At 32.6% G+C, this 26,350-nt stretch overlaps 1 protein-coding gene across 1 annotated transcript in view; it reads right to left on the bottom strand.

Annotated features, from left to right (window-relative positions):
- Positions 1-26,350, bottom strand: part of LOC115874113 (cGMP-specific 3',5'-cyclic phosphodiesterase-like) — a 251,683-nt gene that overhangs the window by 3,959 nt on the left and 221,374 nt on the right. The window contains exon 11 of the mRNA XM_030889208.1: positions 6,747-8,495. Within this exon, the coding sequence (XP_030745068.1) occupies positions 6,747-8,495 (1,749 nt within the window). The remainder of the gene's footprint in view (positions 1-6,746; positions 8,496-26,350) is intronic.

Genomic DNA, 26,350 nt, shown 5'->3' on the forward strand with positions numbered 1-26,350 from the left:
TAAAAGATAATGTTTAGTGAAAGTACTTTTTATTTATAAACATTTATTTAATTCTGTTTTTAGTATTTGTTCTTATAGCGGCAATATAGATACATTATCTGTGAAAATTTGAACTGTCTAGCTATAACGGTTCATAAGATAGACCTTTGTGACAGACGGACGGACGGACAGCGAAGTCTTAGTAATAGGGTTCCCGTTTTTACTCTTTGGGTACGGAACCCTAAAAATAGAGCCCATCCTGATTCTTATTCGCCGATCAATATTCAAACGTATTACAAAAAAAATCTACCGCACTGGTTGCTAACGACGTTTCACTATCTAAAAAGTCCGCCGTGTGGTGGCGTGTGTGCCCGTATCTATCGTGTAACGCCCTTCGTGGCCCAAAACCGAAAAAATTAATGAACCTTCAGCCCAATCTGATAAACTAATGTTGAAACCGTTTTCGGGGCGATGCATCTTCATTCTGCGTGTCACAACAACGACGTCGACGCACAATTGCCGACGGAATGTTGTCCACATTAAACGAAAATATGTTTTGTTATGTAAAACAGTCGGACACGAAAGTGGGCCCCAAAAGAGCTCGATTTACCGTTGGCCCATGTTATGACATTCCGGAAATTTATGAAAGCGTGTACGCGACCAATCAAAATATGTCACGAAATGTTGTTGGGATGGTCAATTATTTAGTTTAATATAACTTCATTTTAAGGAAAAAAATATTTTTTCATGAAATAATAATAACTATTTTTTTTTAATACAGAGAGTTTTTCATGCAACTATGGTTCATTAAAAGTTTCTTAGAATCTAATTTGTGAGGATGAAGTGTTGGGAATAATCAAATTATTTCAATCCTCGAATATTGATTCTCCAATAATCTAATTATCTAATTGGAAATAAGAATTCCAATAATCGGATGATCATCCGAGAAATCCACGGTCATAAAATTTTCTTTGTTCATATATTATAAAGCACCAACTACTCCAATAATATCTCGATCGCCACCTAAATATTGCTTGGTGCTTTTTACTTGCTTTTTGTTGGCACATTGTTACCATGTACCTAAATGACCCGAATTATATCATAATAAAAACAAATAATTATTTTATATACCAAAGCAAACCTTTGAAGAAGGGCAAAAGGACAATAACTCACAATCTTTAAGTTGTTTAATTTAAATTTTAATGCTTAAAAAAGCAAGGGGGCGGCATGTTTCGGGAATCAGGCCCAAAGCTGAAAACAATTACAGAGGTCAAATTTATAAAATACAATCACAAACAAGTTAAAAAGTCATTTTTTTTTTACAAAGTCAAAACATTATATCTATCACAAAAATTGTCACCACAAATAACAATATGGTATGTTAAATTTGAAAAATTAAAAACAACTAGACTAAAATCATAAGGTGAGGGGAGCCGTATAATCAACTATAATTAGATAAATTGAAAGAAAAAAACAAGGTAATAATCAAATCATACCTCAATGCACAATTCAAAGAAAAATACTTAAGCAATAGTTAAATTTATTTTTAGTGATATATTTTTTTATATATTTTTTTGTATTAGTAATGTAAGTTGAGAGTAAATTACTTCCATCTTTATATGCTGATATTCAATTTTGTAGGATAAATTTTTTAGTTATGTTAGTTCAGAACAAGTTAAGAATTATGTTTATTTTTTTATTTTTTTTATTAGTATATGTTGAATTTTAATTTATATTTCAAATTTATATATTGTAGAAAATTAATATTTACTTTAGTTTAATTTTAAGAAATTTAATATTTATTTTAATTTATGTATGTAGAAGAATTATTTTTTATTTTAATTTAATTAAACTTGTGTTCTTTAAAATAAAAGCATACTCACACAATAGTCACATGTATGCAAAATAATATATAAAAAAATATATCACTAAAAATAAATTTAACTATTGCTTAAGTATTTTTCTTTGAATTGTGCATTGAGGTATGATTTGATTATTACCTTGTTTTTTCTTTCAATTTATCTAATTATAGTTGATTATACGGCTCCCCTCACCTTATGATTTTAGTCTAGTTGTTTTTAATTTTTCAAATTTAACATACCATATTGTTATCTGCGATTGAACAATTCTTGTGATAGATATAATGTTTTGACTTTGTAAAAAAATTGACTTTTTAACTTGTTTGTGATAGTATTTTATAAATTTGACCTCTGTAATTGTTTTTAGCTTTGGGCCTGAAGATGGGATATTTTAAATTCCCGAAACATGTCGCCCCCCTTGCTTTTCATTAAACTTTAAATTAAACAACTTAAAGATTGTGAGTTATTGTCCTTTTACACCCGCCTTCAAAGGTTTTGCTTTGATAATATGTACTCACACTGGGTTAGAGAACGTTTAGTTTTTAATAATCTCTAAAATAGTGTCGACATATTCACCAGTTTAATGCCGATTAAAAGATGTCTCTTGATATTTTGCCGATTTCGGCTTCCTTGTTGAGATAAACGTTATTTTATTAATTTGATTTGATTCTTATTAACTTGCAAACATTATTAGCTTACAATTAACTTGCAAAGGTTTAAATAAATACTCATTGATTCCTCATCAATGAATATGACAAAAAGTTCCTATAAACATGGGTATGGAAATGCATAATTTTAGAGTTACAGGATGTTACAACTTTTTAAAATTAGTTTTGTAATTATCTTAAATACCATTATTTTTTTATTTGAAATTGATGTAGGTTGGACTAATCGTAATAATAACTAATAATAATAATATTTAATAATAAATTAGGTAAAATATAATTTATTAATTTTATTTTTATTTTAATTTGATTAATTATTTTGTAACGTTTTTAGTTCGTTACATGTCTTTTTTATATATAATATATGATGTCTGGCCTATCATCACCGGATTCACCACGCTTGGCGTAATTTTTACGTTCCCTACTCGCCAACCCTGCTATCGTTTCACTGTTCTGTGGAGGCGCGCGCTGTCAAGATCCTTGTTATATGTCAAGGCGGCTCTCCGCGCTTAACCTCACTTTTGTTCACCCGGCTTTTAGAAATGGGAATAATTTAAATCTTGCTGCAAAATCTGAATCAGCTGCCATTTCGAAGCAACAGGGTAGGGTTTTGGATTGACCCACCTTAACTCGTATTTGTATTTTGCTGGCACATTGGTGTTCTTTTGCTTTAGTCCTCCAGAATATTACATGGAAGAAAGGACAGTTTCTTTGTTTATTATTGAGCCCGCGGAAGTAATTCGAGGGTCTTATGGACGTACATTATCTTATGGACGTACATTATCTTATGGACGTACATTATCTTATGGACGTACATTGTCTTATGGACGGACTGTGTCCAAGGTACGGGTAGTGTTCCCCTGTACCGTTATCTTATGGACGGACTGTGTCCAAGGTTATGGTCTAGGTTACGAACATTATCCAAGGTCCTAGTAGTGTTCCAAGGTACGGGTAGTGTCCCTATATTGCCACAGTATGGATACAACGTAAGCCCCATGCTGCTTCGCTCCCATTTCTAAGCCTAGTCAGTAGCTACGGCTGTATTGATTCATGGTGTCCTCATTCTGGCCCCTTTTGTTGTTTTGGCCAACAGGATCGCCGACACAGAGTACAGAGATATGAGCCCACCTCACGCTGCTACTCTTTGAAACAGGATTGCCTCAAGAACAGCTAAGTTTAGATTTAGGTTCTGGTTTTCAGTCGATTTTCAGTCTTAACTTAACGTACATTTTAAATAATATCGTACAGACTATATTTAGTGGTTAGATTATTAAGAACATTTATGTCGATTTAGTTGTTACAATATGATTTAGATTTTAGGTTTCATTACATTACGCTTTGTAATAGCATTACTTTCTATAGATATTATTATTACGCTATATCAACAGATGAATAACCAGACATAGATTCTAGAATCTACAGGTTGCAACATATCAGATTTAACACCGCATAAAATTTAACAATTTAAATAAAGTAATGCTACCTTTCTTATATTTTCTATAACGTTACACGCATTATATTTTTTCATAGTCTTTTCATAGAACATATTTAATATTATTTACATACATAGCTTTTTACTCGACATATAACCACTATAATAATTATTAAAATTGTACAATGCTATTTACCATCAGGATACATCATGAATGAATATAGTCACTAGTTTTAAGTAATAAACAACTGTATTTTCTTTCTCTGTTCATGCCTGGCGCCCAATCTTTATAATTTCGAGTTATTATTGTTAATTAGTTCTTTCCAGTGAAATACCTTATCCACGACTGCTCTACCAACGAAAAGCTGCCGTTCGCAGTGGTAATGTTTATAAAAAACGCTACAATTTTGATTGATGAAATTGTATCTTATCTCATCAAGGAGGCCGAATTCGACAAGATATCAAGAGATAACTTTTAATTCATATTAAACGGCCTACATAATTTTGATATCAAAAAAAGTCAGGGGCGACCAAGTTGTTTTTGAAAAATATTCCAGTGATAACCCATATGCACGTCCCTAATTAATTTATCTCCACTTTTTGAACATTAAAATATGTAGAGCACTTACAGTAACTTTTACCCTCAAAATTTCATTCGAATCACTAAAAGCACATGGAAGAAAATTATAATAAATCGAAAGAATATTAAGACTTTAACACCCTCTAGCTACGAAAATAAGCAGAATTGTACTTATGTTGATATGAAAAATAAATCTTATTTTTACGTGAGGAATCTCCCCACGGGAGATGGCACATGTTTTTTGAAACATCAAGTATAAATTTTAACATACTAATAAATTTGTTAGCTACATATCATTCAATCATAATCACAAAACTGAAGAAAAATGCATAAAATATCCTAAACACCGCTCAAGCGTAATATAAATTACTCTGTTCGAAACTAGCCCCAAACCACATAAAAGACAAACGAACAGAGTATCAAACACAATTTGTAACGGCTAAGACAGCTTTTAGTTCACACCGAACACAATGGTCCTGTGATTGCCACAGGATAATCCCGGCTTACAGGAACGATTGACAGGATACGTGATATTTTGGGGGCCGCAGAAATCTACCCTCGATTGCCTTCGGCTAGAGAGATATTAGCCAATGTTGTTATTTCGGTGCGCCATGTGGTGATAATTGTACTTTTTACTTATAGTTAAAGTAAATTTTAATAAAATTTGTTTTAATAAATTTGTAGAGTGTGTTTTATTTTCACTGTCCTCGATGAATATCTCCGTTATTGCTGAAAATAAATGATTACGGTTTTCGCAAACCTAAAATGTATTATTTACTTACGTTACAATGTCGTTATTTTATAGCTACCCCAGTTTTTAGTACCATATACAAGATGGTATACAAACTTTATTAGTAAAAAATCTCTATACCTATGTGGCGGATTCATCTCTCCAAAAAATCCCATATGGGTATTTTGCCACTGCAAGAAAATCTACAAAATAAAATAGTTAGGGTAAGGTAGATAGTGATTGGCCCTCTTAAGAGAATTAATTTGTTACTAATTCAAAAAATAAGGAATGCCTGCATCAAATCGTAAAACTATAAAAATACTAAAAAATTTGATATTTCTATTTTATGGAATAACAAAAAAAAAATGATATATGGTGTAACTAAATTTAAAGAATAATTTTTAAAGATAATTACTACTTAAATTACAGTTATTGTCCCTTTTTGCACAGTTATTAGCCCACTAATATTATAGTTATTGGCCACCTAAGTTAGATACTTGCAAAGCACTGTCTTACACAATACTTACCATGCACCTTAATTAATAGGCAATAAATAAATTAAAAATGTTACCAACAAAGGCTTTATTTATTTAGAGGCTCGAAATACAGAACTAAAGAAACAAATAATAATGAAAAACAACGCCAGTAAATTATTAAAACTATCAAAACAAACACTAGGTAAGTACCTAGGCGTAGTAAAACTATTGTTCTATAAATAAAACAAAAACTAAAAAAACAACGAAAATCAAACATATCTTTATAAAAAAATATCAAATAACTTTTAGTATTTAGTAGGTCCTATTTTTAAGACAAGTCAAACAAGTGAAAATATCTGAATTTGATTTGTGCAAATTGTGCTTAATAATACATTTCAGATGATAAGTGCGAACACATTCATTGCATTTATGACCAGCCTGCTCTTTGGTAATATTATACGTACAAACAAAACAAATTCCCGAATGTAGAACGTTATTTTTAAGAGAAAAAATCATATTTTCTTCTGTTTTATAGATTTGCCTTGACACTTTAGCTAATCGTTCTAAAAATATATTATTTTGTTGTATTGAGTCATTACTATTATCGTTTTCATGTGTTATAATATTTGTATATATATTTTCACAAATATCCGGTTTTAAAACAATGTTAGAAATCACATTGACTTTTTTGTTTTCTTTATTCTCCTGTTCTATTTTCCCCTTAACAGTTTTACTGGCTAATTTTCCTGTTTTTTTAGGATCCGTTTTTTTCTTTCTTCTTTCGTTCCTCTCAGCTATTTCTTGTTGTCTTTTTATTTTTTTAGCTTCTCTTTCTAATTTTCTTTTGTTTTGTTCTTCCGCTTTCATTTGTTTCTCTGTTTCTTTCTTATCTTTCATTTCTTTCCATGGTGTAGAAGTAATAATATATGGCATTTTTTCCGTATTTTTTAGCCCTTTTCGTTCAGGAGTGTCAAAATAAAATAAGTATTCTCCTAGACTGTTCTCTGACTGATTTTTTGTTTCACAAATATTTGGTGAAGTTTCTTCTTCAACTGGTGAAGATGTTTTTGGTATATCTTTTATAATCCCATTCTCTTCTATTACTATAGGCAGGGTAGATATATCAATGTCATCTTCAATAGACACAATTATATTTTGTTTTTCTTCTATATCAGTTTGGTTATTTATAATACTGTTGGTACTATCTATAAATATATTACTTATTCCGTTTTCTTCCATATTTTCAAATATTTCTATGTTTTTTGTTCCTCTTTCTTCTGGCTCATCAATTATGTTTATATTTTCTTCAAATTTCCCATCGTCGTGAATACTTCCTACCTGCGTGTTGATATCGTTTATATTTTCATCGGTTTCTTTATGAAAAGCTAGCCAAAGATTATAAATTGTATTTAAATCGTCATTTTCCTGGGACTTATTATAATCATTAAATTTTGCCACTCTGTCTTCTCCAACAATGTTTTTAAAACTGTCAAAATCTAAATCTTTGTACAATTTAGTCTTACCGGTCATTACACTTCCATTATTGGCTTTTCCTAAACATTTGTCGAAGTGAATGGCAGAAGGATTCCATGGGAAAAGACCGCATGTTTTAAACCCGCTAATAATTATTTCTGGACGCAAAGTTGAAGATATAATAGATTTTAATAAAGGAGCAAAGGTTTTTTTCGTCAATTCTTCTGTGGGGTGATCTCGTCTCCACTCAAGTACACCTTTGCGCCAACCGTCTTTCAATGGCTTAAACGTCGATACGTCTGCAGGTTGGAGAATTCGAGTTGCGTTCGGGTATAATGCAATTAAAAGTATTTGAAGCTTGGAGCAAAGAGTACTGAGCTTCCGATCCAGGTGTGTTTTATGTCCATCTACAAATAATATAACAGGGAAGGTGACACCAAGTTTTTTTAGGAAAGGATAAAACACGTTTCCGATGTATTCATAAAAAATTTCGGTCTTCATCCATCCCGTGTCACTACACGAAGCATGAAACCCCTTAGGGACTGACTCGGCTATGTCTCTGGGAAGTCTTTTGTAAGGGTAAATTATTAGTGGTGGTGTTGTTTCACCAGAAGCACTAAAACAAAATAGCACTGTTAGAGACGTTTTAGCTTGGGCTCCGTCTACCTCATACACATTTTTAGCACCTTTTGGTGCTAAAACCTTTTTATTTTGGGGACACAACTGAAAATTGGTCTCATCTCCATTAAAAACTCGGTCAGAATGCTGAAGAATATTATAGGTGTTTTTTTCTTTTAAATAAGATTCTATGTGGTCGAACCACTTTCTAATATCAGATTCACTTATCTTTGAAGACGCGGCAGTGATAGCCTCAGGTTTTCTCTCTGATAATTCAGGGCGCCTTTTTAAAAATGCCTTATACCAGCCATAGCCAGGGTAATTATCAGTAAAAGGATTTTCACGAGGATTTTCATCAAGAAATTGTTTAACCGAAGCTTGAATATCCTCTTTCCTTCGAGGAAATCCCTTTTTCTGGCAATCAATAATCCATTCAGTCAAATCGTTTTCTTCTGCAAGGCTGAGAATTGGGGATGGACCGAAGGAAGACTTGACAAACTTGTTGGAAGTTCTGAATTGAAGGGTCGATCTTGGTATTTTAGGGTATTTACGGCAAACTGTCCGAAGGGGAGTTCCACTCTGAACCTCCTCGATGGCCTTTGCAAGATCTTCTTCTGTCCATTTCTTAATATACTTGGTTTTATCTATCGTCTTTGGCATTATAGGATAGTGATAATTATTCTCTAAAATTAAAAAAAAAACTATTACCTATTGATACCCTTAAAAAAATTGAAGTATACAGTTATTGGCCGTCATTACTTGATAGTGACTGGCCGTGGCCAACAACTGTAACGGCTAAATTTATAAAGAACTTTTATTTATAAAACGCAAAGTATTAAAAGGGATATGAAATATGCACAATTTTATAAAAAAACTCGCCAATTAGTAAAAACACAGTAATTGGCCCAGGGGGCTAATAACTGAAAATTTGATTTTTTTTTTATACAATTATCGGCCCTCTAATATTTTCATTTATTTCATATTTTTTTAGGTTAAGGGATAAAAATAAATCATTAATAAGGGTACAAACAATCAGTTCCAAAAAAAAAAATAGGTACATACCTTCAAAAATGGAGAATATGTCAGTCTGTAACTATGAGGTTTCTTAGCTAATACAATACAAAACGACGCAAATTCTAGGACGATTGGCACGCACTACAAATTTGACACTGAACAAATAGTAACTGAAAATTTACAGTGTTGCCACATACGTAAATCAAAAGAAGACACCTGACTCTAATATAAAACAGTGTAATTGGGATGTTAAACTGTCTGGAATTCTTATTTTTTTAAATCATATTTCAGGAGGCCAATCTCTGTAGGGGGGGCCAACAACTGTCTCCTTTACCCTACATTATATTTCAGAAATCTGTTCTAAGGCTTAGCAAATCTTTTGTCAGACAAAATTTCAGTCTATTTCCGTATTGTAACGGAATTTTAAATTTCGTTAACATAAGGAATATTTCGACCATGTTTGACCATCAAAATCTTAAAAATAAAGAAGTTGTCTAAAAATGTGCTACAATACGGATATAGTAGAATGTAGAATGTAGAATGAGTAAGAGGGGGGTAATCACTGCGACCTTAAAGATCTATTCTGCCCCCTTCCTTGAGTCATCACACAATCTATAACCCATCATACCCCTGTTGTAGAGGGGACAGGGTATTTCCCATCTTCCTCTGACAACAGTTCTTCCTCCGAGGGTACACACCCTTCCACGATTAGAATTTTTCTCCGTGCCGCTCTTCACAGGCGAGGAGCTTGCCTCCTGCTGAGGAACCCGTGAGGTGGAGGCTAGAAGATCTGTCTCCATTTTCTCCACCTCTTTAACTTGGTCTCTCCTTAGACCTGATACCGGTGTAGTTCCGTATCTATAATATAGGATATGTCCCTCTTTCTCTATAGCCTCCTTGGATTTGAGGTCAATTCCTATTTTGAGGACCTGACCATGACTCTCCTCCCTCGAGTGATGACTTGCCAACTCGATGCCCTTACATTGAAGTTCTGACTTTGGATAAGGCTCAGCAGGTAGGTGGTGTCTTTCCCCTTGCTCCTCGGCAGAAAGACCGTTATGGCCGCCCCTTTAGAGATGTTTTCTCCCTTCACTGTAACCAGTTCTGGCCCTTGACAATTTTTAAGCTTAAGTGCGATTTCCACCAACCAATTCGCAAATTCTTGAGATTCACAATCTATGAGGATCATGCCCACTTGAAAGTGTATCCCTGCAAAACTCAGCTGACCCACATTTTGTAGATCGTTGTGTTGTGATCCGATCGCCACTACTTCGTCCAGTATAGCCTCTTCTAGAGACGTTTGCTTGTCGGTGGTGAGAGGTACTTCTGGGAAGAAATCCTTTGGCAGCACCGCCGTTTTCACTTGTCCAGCAGCAGCGGCAAAGCTGGTGATACGTCCCTGCTTGCCTCCCGGTGTTGGACGGCTTTCCATCCTGTTTTTTTCTCTCTCCCTGTCGGAGAATAGGGAAGAGGTTCTCGCTCCCTCTCTTGCCCTTTGATGGAGATGAGTCAGGTTGTTTCTTGGTGTCTTTACTCTCCCCTTTTCGGAGGAGTGTTTTTGCTTTTGCATCCTCTGGAGCAAGTCCTTCGTGGAGCAGTCGGAGGTATCTCCGTGCTTCTGCTCTGCTAAGACCTACTCTCAGAGGATCGTCTAGCCCGCCTGGTTGATCCAGGACGGGTAGACCAAAGGGTAGCTTATGTCGCTTATTGGGTCTGGAGGTAGGCTCCCGACCCTTGCTGGAGAAGGTGGTAGCTTGTGTGCCACTTGTGGAGGATGATCCTAAGCAAGTGTCAGCCGCCCCTCCTGTAGTTTCCTTTGGATTTGTTCCCTTGGAACTTTCATTTGTAATGTTCCCAGTGTCGCTAGCGGGCTTACCCACAGCTTCATCGGTGGTGTTTTTAATACTAGATCTCATAGTGTTCCCACGAGCCGCTAGGGATAGTCGATCCACTTCTACAGAGCACCGCATGCAGAAGTAAGGGATAAATACAATGGGGTGCCCTCTGATGCTCCAAGGTTGAGGCCAGTAATGGCTAGTCCTCTATCTAGCCACGCATCCCTTTGACCTGGTCCCGCCATCTTTCGATTTAGGTTTTTGGTGAGGTTGTCTCCTCTTGGTCCAGGCGGTTAAGCCAAGACCACACCCTCTACTCGCACCCTCTACCACACCCTCTACTCGCTAGACATGGCCACAGTCAGTAAAGGGTGCCTGGTATGACGGACAGGGGTAGCCTTATTCCCTGGCCACGACACTACAGCCAGGGACAAGACAATGATATATTTCTTAGACCGAGCTAAAATGCTAGAGGAGATTCCTCCAGCACCTGAGAAGGAGCTTCCCCACCAACGACAAGGTCTTGCATCTCCTAGGGAAAGACGGATATAGTATAATCCTTTATCTTTAATTTCCTTCTTCATTTATGGTAAAAATACCTAGCCAGTTTTACATAAAATGGTAAATGCCGAACGCTTATTTTGCTACTTTTTCGGACTAGTCAAATGAACTCTTAAAAGAGGCAAATAGAAATAATCCACATAATATTATCAAATAACTGATGAATATGTGTTACAAACTGCCTGTTCAAAATAGCGCCGTTTTGGACAATTTAAAGGCCACAGCCGCAACAAATTTAATTGTTCTGGTCAGAATGGCAAATAATATTGTGTTTCTGCCACGAATAACTTCTGCCGGCACGAAGAGTCATAATTTCTAATTGGAAGGAAGTTATGTCATGCGGACACTGATATGATTTAGTGTAATCGAATGGCCGCCTCTGGCGTAGCGTGAGGTCCGGTAAAATTAGTTCGAAAGTTTGTTTTCCACTTATGTTGGTCAATTTTAGTAATTAAGTTACTAGGACGCTTGATTTTCTACCCTTGAACAATTCGCAATTAGTTGTGGTTTCCTATTAATATGCTTATAACATACGATCGAAAAAAAAAACGGCGTCAAACACGGTTAGGGAATGACAATCGATAATAATTTTGGCGAAGTCAAGCCCTAGATGTTATTTAAGTACTTGGTTTGTACTCTTTTTTATTTTTTACTGGCGGTTACAGCCAGTTGGCATAGGAAGGTTGTAAATTATTTTTACAGGGTGGTCCGAACTGTATTCCGGAATCTTCGACAGCATATTCTGCAGATAAAAATAAGTAAAAAAGTTTGTATAAATGTATGTCATAAAATGCTTAATTTCGGAGATACAGGGTGTAGAAGTTTCATTTTTATTTCAATTTTTCCCAGATAATTTCGGAAGTAACGTTAATATTTGAATGAAAATTGGTGTCTGGGAATTTTTTGACATGATAAATTTGAATTTGATGTTAGTATGACCCCTATTAGTATAGGGCACCACATACATATTTTTTAATTGGTTTGAAGAGTAATAACTTTTCGTCCATACCTGTATAAAACTACTGAGTAAAAAAAATACATTTACGACGCTTTTTACGTAAAAAATGGTCTCTTGATAAAAATCGCTACCAGTAATGGTTTTCAAGATATTTGGAATCGAAATTATCAATACCTGTCATTATTGACATAAATTAAACATATTGACTAAATAGTTATTAGACTGAAATCATAAATTTGAAATGTTTTTGTGACAAGAAACTGTTTTATCATATTTATCATCATTTTTTTGCAGAAAAATTTATGATTAATTAAAAAAAAATTCCCAAATTTATTATTTCAGTGCTAAAAAACCACTCAATGGCATGTTTATATTTCCTCAATAATGACATATATTGACTATTTCCATTCTAAATATCTTGAGAACGGTTGCACGTAGCGATTTTTACAAAGATATATTTTTTTACGTAAAAAGTCACAGAGATGTAAAGTTTTTCCCTCGGTAATTTTATACAGGTACGGACAAAAATTTATTAGGCTTCAAAACAATTAAAACACATGTAGGTGGCGCCCTCTACTAGCAGGAGCCATATTGACATCAAAATCAAATTTCCAATGTAAAAAACCTCCTAGACACCAATTTTCATCCAAATATTGACGTGACTTGCTGCCGAAGTTTCCGGACCACCCTGTATATTGAGTAAAAATTATTTTAAATGGTGTACCTAGTTTAAAATTCCAGAAAGAATATTTTTTTGGAAATAGATTTGTGTGTCTGGAAACGTTCTATTCTTTTTTAAAATTTTCTATAATTATTCTTAAATTTTGACAAGTTTTATGCCAATTTTTAGTAAACGACGTATAGAGATTGACCTCGCCAAAATTATCGTCGATTATAATTCGAACCCCTTTTTGAAGATTATTTTGAAAATCGGTTTGGAATACTGCGCAAAAGTTGCCAATTGGTATTAGAAAACTAATATCTATTTAAAGTTTTTCAATTTTGTTTCATCTTCTGCCCTCTACAGGGCTTTAAAAAAAGTAAAAAATACAAAAATATAAAATTTTGATTTTTAGCCAAAATTTCAGGTAATAAGTAACTTTTGTAATTAGAAATAATATATCTTATTGAAATATGACATTTTAACCCCCCTACTCAGTGTACCCTATGTACCAAGGTCAAACAATTTTTTTATAAATACCCAAATATTTACACACTTTAACAAAGAGTTAAAAATGTGTCGAGCAGAGTATTTAGAGCAGTTTTTTGCTTGCTTAACAATATTATATGTATTCAATATTGTTAAACAACCCAGAACTCACCACGGGGAGGTAATTGCTGGGCGAGTTCCATCCCACCCTCCCTCACCCATTTATTTTTGCTTACTTATTGATTGTAGTCTTTTTTTGACTCAAATTGTGGCAAGTTTGTGCGAATCTATTTTTGTCTTTATAAAACTGTCTCTCTTTTGTATGCCTACAACTGATAAAGATGATTCGGTTACAAGTTTTATGCATCTCTCTACTGATTGAGTGTGACAAGGAAATGTCACAGTCAATAATGGTATAGTTCACAACTGGCATATTTTCGCACTGTTGTATTTGATTTCCTATAGTTCCTGCAAAAGCTCTTGGACCTAGGGTTTGACCGTCAAGCTTTTGAAAAAGATGCCTAAGAGGTAACTCATTAGCGTGAAGCTGGCATACCAATCTTTGTAAAGGGCGTCCTAATTTTAATTCTAATTGAAAAATTGCACCATTTTTTTCCTATATTCACCACGGTTCCGACACATCCTACTGCTACTAGTTATTCTAGGTCATATTCATTATTTTCTAAGAAGTTCACAATACTTTGACTGAAACCCAAAAATATAGAACCCTGCTCCTGAAATAAAGAAATATGATCTTCAAGTAGAGTTCTTCTGTGGGACTTGCCTTCAATATTTTTAATAACATAGGTTTTATCTTTCCTTCCGTCAAAATAAATAGCCTTTCCAAAAAAATTTTCCAAAGTTTCCGAGGAGTTTTGTTTAAAACTGTTTCTTGTTTGCTCTCTTGATCTTCTCAGCTTACAACGATCTATAACGTTTTTTTATCATCTTTGGTGAGAATAATTCCAAGGTCGTGTAGCACTGACATTACCACTGCTGATGCAGATGTATCTCATAGTCCATAGCGGTCACAAACTTTAGCCAGGGTAGGAAGTTTGACAACATTTTTTGTACACTGGATCTTTCTCTTGATACTGTCATAGGAAGTGGAAGGCAATTCATGATCAATTTCTATATGTGTGGATGACTTTCACTTTCTTGATAAATTGATGTTGCTTTCATGTTGGATGGATTGTTGTAGTTATTTCCGTTGCATATATTTTTCCGTTCTGTTGGCCTTGTTTATCAACTTTGAGGTTTCCATTATGTCAATTTTCCTAATAACCATTTTTCTAAGCCCTCTGATATATATCAAAAAACCTGTTCATTTTTAGGTACCTTTTTTTCCTTTTCGCAAGAACATTGGTCAAAAAATCGCACTTGCATGCGCTAATATCAAACAGGCAAGTATTCTCGGTTTGATTTTTTTTCAATTTTTAACAGCCGGTAGAGGACAGAAGACGTGATTTAATCAAAAAATTTTGCATAAACTTTTTATCAACATTACTAAACGTAATTATTGGTAGGTATTCCAAATCGATTTTTCAAAAAAAAATTTAATTTTTTAAGGGCTGGTAGAGGGCAGAAGATGTGATTTTATTAAAAAGTTGTAGTAACACTTTTTTATCAACATTACCAAAGGCAACTTTTCGTAGGTATTCCAAGTCGATGTTTTAAAAATTTTAAAATTTTGAGATTTACGATGCACCCATACAGTTATTCAAAGTTAAACAATTATTCTGCGAGATTATGACGGGAAATTATGAGCTTCACAGTCAATCAAAATTGAACGAGGTGGCTCATTAGCATATTTGAAAAAGCATTTTTTTACGAATAATTTGATACCACACACATACGACTTAAAATTTCGACTCGACTTAAAATTTCGAGTCAAATTGTCGTTATGAACATTTTACAATTTCAAATAAACCATATGCGAAAATGTCAAAAGTTGACATATGATATGTCATTCTATTCAGAGTGTCATTTTCTATCGAATAAAGCAAAAAAATACCCAGGGTGCTATTTAAAAATCAAAAGTTGTAGTTATTTCCGGTAAAACCGGAAGTGACAGAAAATAATTGTATATGTCAATCAATCTTAATTTATGTCATATACTAACATAACTGGGTAGCATTTGGAAATATGAGCGATATTTTCAAGGATAAAAAGGTGCCCATGAACCTAAAGAAAAAGGCTTACGGCAGCTGCATTCTACCTGTACTTACGTATGGCTTAGAGACTATGGCAATTACTCGAAAAACAGCAGAACAACTACGAGTAGCACAAAGAGCCATGGAAAGAATCATGTTGGGAGTCACCATTAGGGAAAAAATACGGAATACCCACATACGTCAAAAAATAAAATTAATAGATGTCGTTAAAAGAGTGGCAAGTCTGAAGTGGCAATGGATAGGACATGTGGCAAGAGAGGATCCAGACCGATGGCCCCAAAAAGTAATCCTATGGAGACCTAGGGGAACAACAAGAAGTGTGGGCCGACCAAAAAAGAGATGGGTCGATGATGTCAGAGCAGTGGCGGGAAGACAATGGATAAGATTGGTTAGAGATCGCGAAGCATGGAAAAACCTAGAAGAGGCTGGCCAATCCAACACTGGATTGAACCAGGCTGAGAAAGAAGAAAGAAAGACTAACATACCAAATCTCGTTGTTTTATCTAAAAACATAAAAAAGTTATAGGGGTGAGCCACTTTTGAGACACACCCGGTATATTATTAATTAATTTATTTTTGTTCCTAAAATATTTTAATTAAAAGAAAATATGTAAAAATGGGCTTTCGAGTGGGCCGGTCTGTTCCGGTCAAGCTCAATCACGTGACTAAAAGTTCATTTGGTATGAACTGTATTGTTATGGTTCGAAGCATGGAAAAACCTAGAAGAGGCCTATATCCAACACTGGATGGAACCAGGCTGAGAAAGAAGAAGAAGAAGAAGAAGAAGTATTGTTATGCTATATCAGAGATACGAGTGTTATTTAAATATGCGATTGGTCAAGAAACACGTCTATGGGATTTTTTTACCCTAAAAAAAATTGAAAAGTATATTTCGAAATTTGTTTGATTTTTTTTTAACTTTTCAGTTAAAAAAACAATTTCTGTATTGTGTTGACGACACTGTACAGGGTGGTCCGAACTGTTATTCCGGAAACTTCGGCAGCATATTCTCTAGATGAAAATAAGTTAAAAAGTTCGTATACATGTATGGTTCGTATATATGTATAGAGGGTATAGAAGTATTTTTATTTCGATTTTTTCCAAATAATTTCTGAAGAACGTCAATATTTGGATGAAAATTGGAGTTGGGTAGTCTTTTGACATGAGAAATTTGATTTTGATGTCATTATGACTCCTATTTATAGGGGGCGCCACCTACATGTGTTTTAACTGTTTTAAACAGTAATAACTTTTTGTCCGTACCTGTATAGAACTACTGAGTGAAAAAATATATATTTCCGTACTTTTTTACGCAAAACATGTCTCTTGGAAAAAATCGTTATGAGCAACCCTTCAGAGAGATATTTAGAATGGAAGTAGTCAATACATGTTATTATTACAAAAAATAAACGTGCTGAGTAGATAGTTATTTGACTGAAATGATAAATATGGGAAATTTTTATTTTTTTAAATTAATTATAAAATTTTCTTCGAAAAAATGATAATTGATGATGATTTGACACAAAATCATTTAAAATTTATGATTTAAGTCTATTAACTATTTAGTCAACATGTTATATAATTTAGGTAAATAATGACAGGTATTGATAATTTTGATTTCAAATATCTCGAGAACTATTACTCGTAGCGATTTTTATTAAGAGACCTTTTTTACGTTAAAAACGTCGTCAATGTATAATTTTTTACTTAGTAGTTTTATACAGGTACGGACGAAAAGTTATTACTCTTCAAACCAGTTAAAAATATGTAGGTGGCGCCCTCTACAAGTAGGAGTCATATTGACATCAAAATCAAATTTCTCATATCAAAAAACTCCCAGACACTAAATTTCATCCAAATATTGACGTTACTTCAAAAATTATTTGGAAAAAATCGAAATAAAAATGAAACTTCTACACTCTATATCTCCGAAACTAAGCATTCTAGGACATACATTTATAAGAACTTTTTTACTTATTTTTATCTGCAGAATATTCTGCCGAAGTTTTCGAAATACAGTTCGGACCACCCTGTATTTATTTGATTTGAGAACCCGTGAGAATTTTTAGAAGAAAGGGAAAATTTTGACCGTCTTCGCGGGAAATTCTATTTCAGAAAGTTGACAACATCGTATGGATAATTAATATATCAAACTTTACTCTTTAGAAGTACTGGAATTAAATACAATCGAAAACATTGGCGACAGAATTTATTAGGAAATGATGAAAGCTGTCATTTTATCTGTAAAATTATATGGGGGTAACGACAACTGAACCAGTTTAGACTTGATAACGATTCAGAGCCGTTCTTGAAGTAAAAAAAATATATACTCTGTTTTTTTTTCTCAGGTAAGATTTCGACAGGCGATGACAGAAAAAAAGCAGATGACGTCCACACCAATACAGTTATTTAACTAAAAAAAGTTTCTAACATTTTTTAAGTTAACTATAGATGGGTTTATACCCTTCTGGCAAGCGAAACCTTGTGTCGGCATTTACATGCATAGGAGTGAATCGCTATGGCTATCGAGTAATTCGGAGAGAGCAAAAATACGAAGTATTTATTACATAAGCACTTAATCTGACGCTAGATTCCATACACTTGGGAAAATACCTGCCTTCTGTCTTTATTCAGTACATCTTATTTTACTAAGCGTGTTGACCTTCGTAAGCCTTACTTAATGTATCCTTACTTAAGTGTTGACCTTCGTACAAACGAAAATCGGCACCCAAGACCAGGAATGCCGACCCTTAGTATATAAATCCGTCATGCGTCATCTCTTGTTGTTTTTAACCAGTTTTATTGGTTTATTTCAAAAACGACAGATCATATTTCAATATTATTGGTTTAACGGAAAGATGAACGACAAACGGACGCCGCGCCGCGCCGATGCATATGAACCAGGCCCTAGACACTCAATAGGAATTTTATGGGACTACAAAATTAGTTTCTTCCGCATCGCCAGATGGCGCAAAAGACATGAAAGTACAGGTTTCTAATTTATATACGAAGATGACATGACAGCTTCTATATTTATTATCATCTATGGTCTAGTTTTGATCTAGTTGTCAAAATGTTGGTGATCCGTCAAATTATTTTTAAATCGTTTTTAAATAATTATTAATTCAGATATTCCTGATTTGCCGGAAAGTTCGGTGATTTGTGTTTATAGTTTGTGTTTTTATTAGTTTGTGCATTTTGATATTTACGGTCGATCACCATTTTCGTGTTAGATACTAAACTTTTTTATTAAAGACATTTTTTTAAACATCTTAGCAATAATATATTTATGAACGAAATAAAAAAATGTTTAATCATAAATAGTACATAGTTGGTAAAATAATATTTTTAGTAACAGTAAATTAGTAGTCTATAATATTTTTACTATATTATAATTTCTTTGTTAAATCAAAAAAAATAGGCGCTATGTGCTCTATTGTTGGTGTTTAAAATGTACCTATGTATTCATAATTTTATTTTTAGTTTTGAATATTTAATAACGTTACCGTTTTAGTTAGCGTTAATAAATAACGGAGCGCTAAAATTCTATCATGCCAAAACTCTCCATTAGTTTCTTCCGGATCACCAGGTGGCTCTAAATGAAGGACTTATTTTTTTTATATCAGTGTCCAATCTATCTCTAGTACGTGACATTAGTCTATGATATGAACACATCTTAAAATTTTTGAGACTTGTCAAACTCTTGCCAAATTATATAGGTTATAATTTTATGTCAAATAGAAATGATAAATATTTTGCATTTTGGACTGTGTTATTATGTGTGTTTCGTGTTTTTTAAAATTAAGTGGAGGAAAACTCAAAGGGGAAATTAAGTGTTGGCCCAGACCATAGTTTACAGTTAATATTCGGCGCCCAGAGACAGTTTGCCAGAGATTACGGTCAGAGAGTTGTATTAGCCACAAATAAAGTTTGTATACTATCTTGTATATGTTACCAAAAACTGGAGTACTTATCTGGAAAATAGCAGCACACGATAGGTAAATAATAATCATATTGATAACTATATTGATAAATGTAACAATAAGTTAATTGAGCTTGAAACACGGCTTGAAAGTAGCAAATCTTTTTTATATCTTTTTTTGGTATAAGGTGTTTTTTAAAATACACCCTTGCTTGTTTTGTATCAACACATACTGTAATTGTTTTTAATAAAATAATTCGGTTAGATTTTTTCAATTTTATACAGTTTTTTTTTCACAATATTTTGAAGTAATCACTTGTCGCTCAAATTTTAAATAATTAATTTTGTGCTATGAGTTCCAATTGTATCAACCTATTTCTTTGTAAAATAAAATAAACTACTTTGAAAATAAAATGATAGACACAGCTATCACTGTCAAGGATCTTGCCGTTGGGCAGACTATAGACAATAGAAGTCCAAAAATATTTTGTGTTTCAATTAAAATTGTTCAAAGTATACAATTTAAATATTTTTACATGGTTTAAACCAATAAAAAGAAAAATCGTTTAGAAAACTGTGACTTTCGACGAAAGGTCAGATCTGCATTAGCCATTCGAGTAAAAAAGCAAACTTCCTTAATCTTATGGAAATTCCGGGGCAATTCCAGTCTTTTATTGCACACTCAAAAGGGTTTCTTTGCGGAAAGAGCTCTTAGAAAAGGGGTGAACGGTCTGATGATCGAAAAAGTAAATTATTTTTCCACGAAGTGAGTTCTAAAGAGCTCTCGTTCTGCAATCTTTTATAAAATTTGGAGATGCATTGTTGGCTAAGATAGGACGCAGATGAAGTAGGAGTAAGTTCAGTAAGAATATGTTTTTATAGAATTAGAACTCGTTTAAAGATGATTGAGTGAATAGCTGAAAATTTTGTCTATACGTAATTGGTATCCCAGCATAAAATAATAAAATAAGGATGAATTATAATATATATAAATTAATGCCACGCGTTTAAGGTATCTTCAACCTTGTATATACCTTTATAAACCTTATATACAGAGTGGATATATATTAGGATATAACTTAATTAACTAAACATATGGTAATTCCGGAGAAACGGACCACCGACCGCCTGAGATGGAGAGCAGTGATGCCAATTCGTGGGAAATTTTCCGATTACTAAAAAAGTTATACAGGGTGAGACAAAATTAATATTGAACATTGGTCACCTTTAAAAGCATGTTACTCTCTTATTTTAAATTGAACACCCAGTACATTATTCCGACATTGAATGAAGAATTCATGTCTTTTCAAAATACTATTGGTTGCTTACCCCTCAAACAAATATTTTCCTAGATATTTTCATTTACATGATATGATCTGAGTAGATCTTTATTATTTGATAAAATCTGTGTCTGTGATATGTCTGACGTTACTTCAACATAGAACTAGTCCAAGTTTAATAACTGACTAGTTATCATTTTGTGTCAGTTAAAACACAAAAAAATTTCTCAGATATTTTCCAAAAATGCAAACTTATCCTACATCAGAGAGAATTGATATGATCCTACTCGTATTAGTTGGTGAATGCAGTGTGCATTTACCAATTAGAATACTTAAATTCTCCTGATTTTATCTAGTCTGTTTTTAAGGAGATATGTTAAAGACAGTGTTTACAAAACTCGACCAACTAGTGTCGACAATATGAGAGAAATAATTGTACCTGCTTTTCGAGGTAGAACTCTGCATATGCCTTTTAAAATAAAAGGATCCTTTTGAAAAGACAATAATTTTATGCAGTTAACGGGAAGGGAAGCATTTTGAGCATTTGATTTCATCTAGCTAATTTTGTCGCTATAATTATAGATTTATATCTAGTTTTAATTCTGTAATAATTAAAATATATTTTAAACGTGTATCTTTTTATCACCCTTGACTATTTTACTCTACAATCTCTAATTTTTGTTAAATTAACAAAAGGCCACAAATCAACAGCCACACACATCCCCAAATCACAATCAAATAATAAAGATTTACTGACGCAAAATTATAAAAATTAAAATATCTTGGAAAATCTTTGTCTGAGGGATAGGCAACGTTAATAATATTTTGAAGATACATAAATTCCCCATTGAACACCAGAAAATATACTGGGTGTTCCATTTAAAATAAAGGAACTACTACTTACTTTTAAAACTGACTAATGTTCCATATTAATTTTGTATAACTTTGTTTATACTTTTTTGTATAACTTTTCGGGTCAAATTTCAATTTGGTTTAACATACAATGGTTACTATAATTAAACATCAGGCTATACAAGGTCAACTAAAATTTAGGTAGCTGTTATCGAAATTTAATGAAGAATTTAGGGACTCTTCATTGTCATAAAATGTGAAATATGTCAAAATCCTTACATTTTAGTCATATACTTCTCTTATAAAACTCAACTTTTTTTTTTCTATCAGAATCAGAAAATCAATTAATATATAGGATGTTCCATTACAAAAGACACAACTTTGATATGTAAGTTTTTTTTGGCGACACCCTGTAGAACTCTCTATATTTTTAAAAAGTGCTCTGAATTAACCTACATATGCTCACAAATTTTCATCTCAATACAAACTGTCGTTCTCCTTGGAGCCTCCGCGGCGTATGAGAGGCACCACCCTGTATACAGGGTGTTTATCAGGTTATACATGAATAAAATTAATATCTGAAAGTATTGCTCAATACGCACTTCTTACCAAAAACTGCACTATAATCATCATAAAATACTTTTCTTTTTGGAAAATATGCTTTAATAGCTTACGAGTACTCGCATAATGGCGTATAAAATTTCGCCATCAGTTTTATAACCGAAAATACATTAAACGTTTAGTGGTATCGCTGAGGAATTTTATGAGAGGATACGGCGATTTTAGATGGTCGGAATGAATAAAAAAGCAAACAAAGCACCTAACCAATGCGAAAGTAATATTTTATGAGGGCAGTAAAAAACCTTTCGTAAAATTTCCTTGGAAAGGTCAAAGGGGAAAAGTAATACCTTTATTCCAGATTAAATTCTAAAGAATATAACTTCTGGGTGAATTTTTTTTATTTACTGACTTAATAGTGGAACAAAGGTAGTAGGATTAAATATTAAATGATTTTACTTTACTTTCTAGGATTCTATTTTTAAATAGAAATGATATTGGCTATTTTTTGATGTACTTAAATTACCTAATATATTGAAAAAATATATTTAATACTTTTTAAAATTTTATTTAATCATAGCACAGGGTTGTTCACCACATACGACATGGAGTATTGTAGCTAAATGGTTATATTTTATTAAAGGTACAATTTAAAAATATTTTTGCAAGATACAGAATATCTCAAATAAGTAAAAAATATTATAGTTGTATTTTTTTAAATAGAACACCCTGTATATTATTCTATTTTTAGATTCTACGATTGAAACTAAAGTAAATTTGATTACGGTTTATCACACTTAAACCTTACCGTTTTTGAAGTATTTTCAACTTTGTGAAATTGCAGTAAAAATTTAAGGCTTCTTTTGTCCAAGGTTATGAAAGTTTTTAAGAGTAAATATTTACTGAAGATTATTTATTGATCAGATATTGTGTTGCAATAATAAAAATTATACCGCTTTAGTGTCCAAAAATTTATAATAAATAATTAGTAGCTATAAACGACAATAACTTGTTTAATTCAAATAGAACGCCCTGTATATTTTAGGAGAATCAGATGTATAATTTAACTGTGTATCAAATTGTATTATACCATTTTTCACCTATCTCTTCAACTTTTCGTAGAAAATGCATTTACTTATAATTTAAACCTCATTTATCACTATACCCATGGAATATAGACATTTTAGAATATTTTTAAAGATGTGACAAATTTTCAAAGAGTACCAGATACTAATATTGTTGATATGGTTCGCTTATTTCATTAAAAAATAAAAAAAAAATGTTTAAATATTTTTTGTTAACGAGGTCCAATTAATATGATCCGAGTATTCAAACTATACAATATACTCTCTACTATACAATAATTGCTCCAAATACAAAAAAACTGAATTTTGTATGTGTATTAGACAGTGTGGAAAAAAGTAACACCTTATAAATTTTATTTAATTTTTTGACGAATGCTTCTTTATAACAGAAATGTTCATTTTCATAATTTATTATTGTATTGATTTCTGAGTCTAAAATCCACATTTATTTAGAATAATTTATTAATGAAAACACTTACACAGCAAGTATGTAATTAACTAAATTTTGGGTGGAAATAATGGTGGTAACAAGGTAATCATTGGTATTGGTTTTGGTCATTGGTATACTCTTTTAGGAAGATTTAAATAGTTTTCGTTTTGTAAACAAATTGGCTTGCAATATTATTATTTTTAGCACCTGTATATTTTGTACATATGTTGCTTTAAAAAAATCTAAAATGTCAATATTCCATGGGTATGTCACTGTAAATGTCCGAAATGCGGTAAAACCTAGAATTTACCAAAAGCAAGTGGTAAAAGCTCGAACACTTCTTTATTTTGTTTCCATTTCGGACTTTTACTGGACCAAAACAGTAAATCTTAGGATTTATCACACCGCATTGGTAAAAGTACGAATTATTTTTCTTATAGCAACAATATCGACAAATTAAGGATGTCGATATACAAAGACATCTCTGTTTTTGTTTACTTAGGCATTGAAATTTTAACGATTATCGTTTCACGATATCGATTTTTGTAACGTATCAGTCTTATATTTGTTACTGTAAATGTCCGAAATGCGGTAAAAGCTTGGATAAGCGCGCTAAATAGGATTTACCTAAATCATTAACTAATTAGGTTAGCCTGGTTATTTGGAGGGTGTTAATGCATTGGTTAGCCTGGTTATTTGGGGGATGTTAATGTATTGGTTAGGTGGTTATTTGGTGGGGTTGGTTGGTTTTTACTACCACTTGCTTATTCGTACTTTTACCTATGCGGTGTGGTAAATCCTAAGATTTACTGTTTGGTTTGGTTTGGTCCGGTAAAAGTCCGAAATGGAAGCAAAATAAATAGTTTTCGGGCTTTTACCACATGTTTTTGGTAAATCCTAGGTTTAGCGAGCTTATCCTAGGTTTTACCGCATTTCGGACATTTACAGTAACAGATATAGTGATAAATAAGGTCTAAATTATAAGAAAATGCATTTACTACGAAAACTTGAAGAGATAGGTAAAGAATGGTTTAATACAATTTGATAGACAATTAAATTTTGCATAAGTTATTTCCCTTTAATGTTTATTAAAATTTAATATAAATTTTTGGACACTCTGTATAAGGTAGTATAATTTTTATTATTGCAACATAATATTTGAGAAATAAATAATCTTCAGTAAATATTTAGTATTAAAAACTTTGATACCCTTGGAGAAATGAAGTCTTAAAGTTTTTACTGCAGTTTCATAAAATTTAAAATATTTCAAAAACGGTAAGGTTTAAGTGTGATAAACCTTAATCAAATTTACCTTTATTTCAATCGTAGAATCTAAAAATGTAATAATATACTGGGTGTTCTAATAATAATAATATACTGGGTGGTATAATATACTAGTTCCATTTAAAAAAATACAACTATAATATTTTTTACTTATTTTGGGACATTTATAATTTACACATATCTTGTAAAAATATTTTTAAATTGTAGCTCTAATAGTCCTTTAACGAACCCAAAACTTATAATTTGTAAAAATCTAATTGTTTAGCTATAATACTACGTGTCGTATGTGGTGAACAACCCTGTATAGGTCGCTGTAGAATTTTGTTACCAGGCTTATTATTTCATTTTTGTCTGATATTCTGATGTTGTTCTGTGTTAATGCGATTAGCTGCCTCTTTCTGATCATGAGGGATTTTTAAGCGGTCTTAGTTTATTTCTTTTTCTGTTGTTCGATTGTATTATACCGATATCTCTTTGTTTCTGAAGAATATTCTGCAGTAAAAAATAAATCCCGCGTTTTTCCATATTTATCCTTATTTCCTTTTGTATTACAGGGGTGTTTGTGTTTCGACCATACCGACAACACCGTACATACTCTGCTATATTTAAGAAACTACCTCGTTATAGATCCCCACGCGCATTGTTTACCTTGTTAGTTGAAACCGATGCGATATTTTTCAAAGCGGAAGGAAATATGATTTCAAAACAGGTTTTATCATAAAAGCTTGAAATACGGAACTTTGGTAAACAATGCACGTCATCGTTCTGGTCAATATAGCGTGCAGAAAATGAATGAAAAAATACGCTGAAATAGAACGGCTCAAAATTGCAATATTCACGCCCATTATTTTTTTATTATTCCTGTTATATCTAATACCATAAATGGGAATAAAAACAATGTCAAAGTGGGTATAGAATTCAGCTCTGAAATTCTTGACAGTGACAGTGTCAATTGATTCTGTCATCTGTGAAGTTATGCCTGTCTTCCGTTGCATATCCAGGCCAGTGCCTTCTATTAAAAGATCAGCCTGCGGGCGAGATTTATGACGTCACGCTAGTTAGATATAACGGATTAATAAATATGTTGTAGAATACATGGAAAACATAATTATTCCTCAGATTTTTCGTTTGTATTTTAAAAATGATATAGTTTACATGAAATATATATAATATACAGTGAATAACTACAACATATATACCTATTTATAGTAATAAATACTTTGGCAAATAAACTATGAACCATACAAATGCAGCAAATATTTTACAATGTACAAATAATGTATAGGTACATAAGATAATGGGTAAAATGTAAATATATTTTAAATTTTGGGGTTTGAAAATCGATCTAATTTAACAAAAAACATTCAATATCTACTAATAGTAATGTATTATTATTTGCATTCACAAAATTTATATGTACATTTTGCAAATATCA

Source organism: Sitophilus oryzae, unplaced genomic scaffold, assembly GCF_002938485.1.
Source record: "Sitophilus oryzae breed Bouriz unplaced genomic scaffold, Soryzae_2.0 scaffold_1009_pilon_pilon, whole genome shotgun sequence".
In the NCBI taxonomy this organism is placed as follows: Eukaryota; Metazoa; Arthropoda; class Insecta; order Coleoptera; family Curculionidae; genus Sitophilus; species Sitophilus oryzae.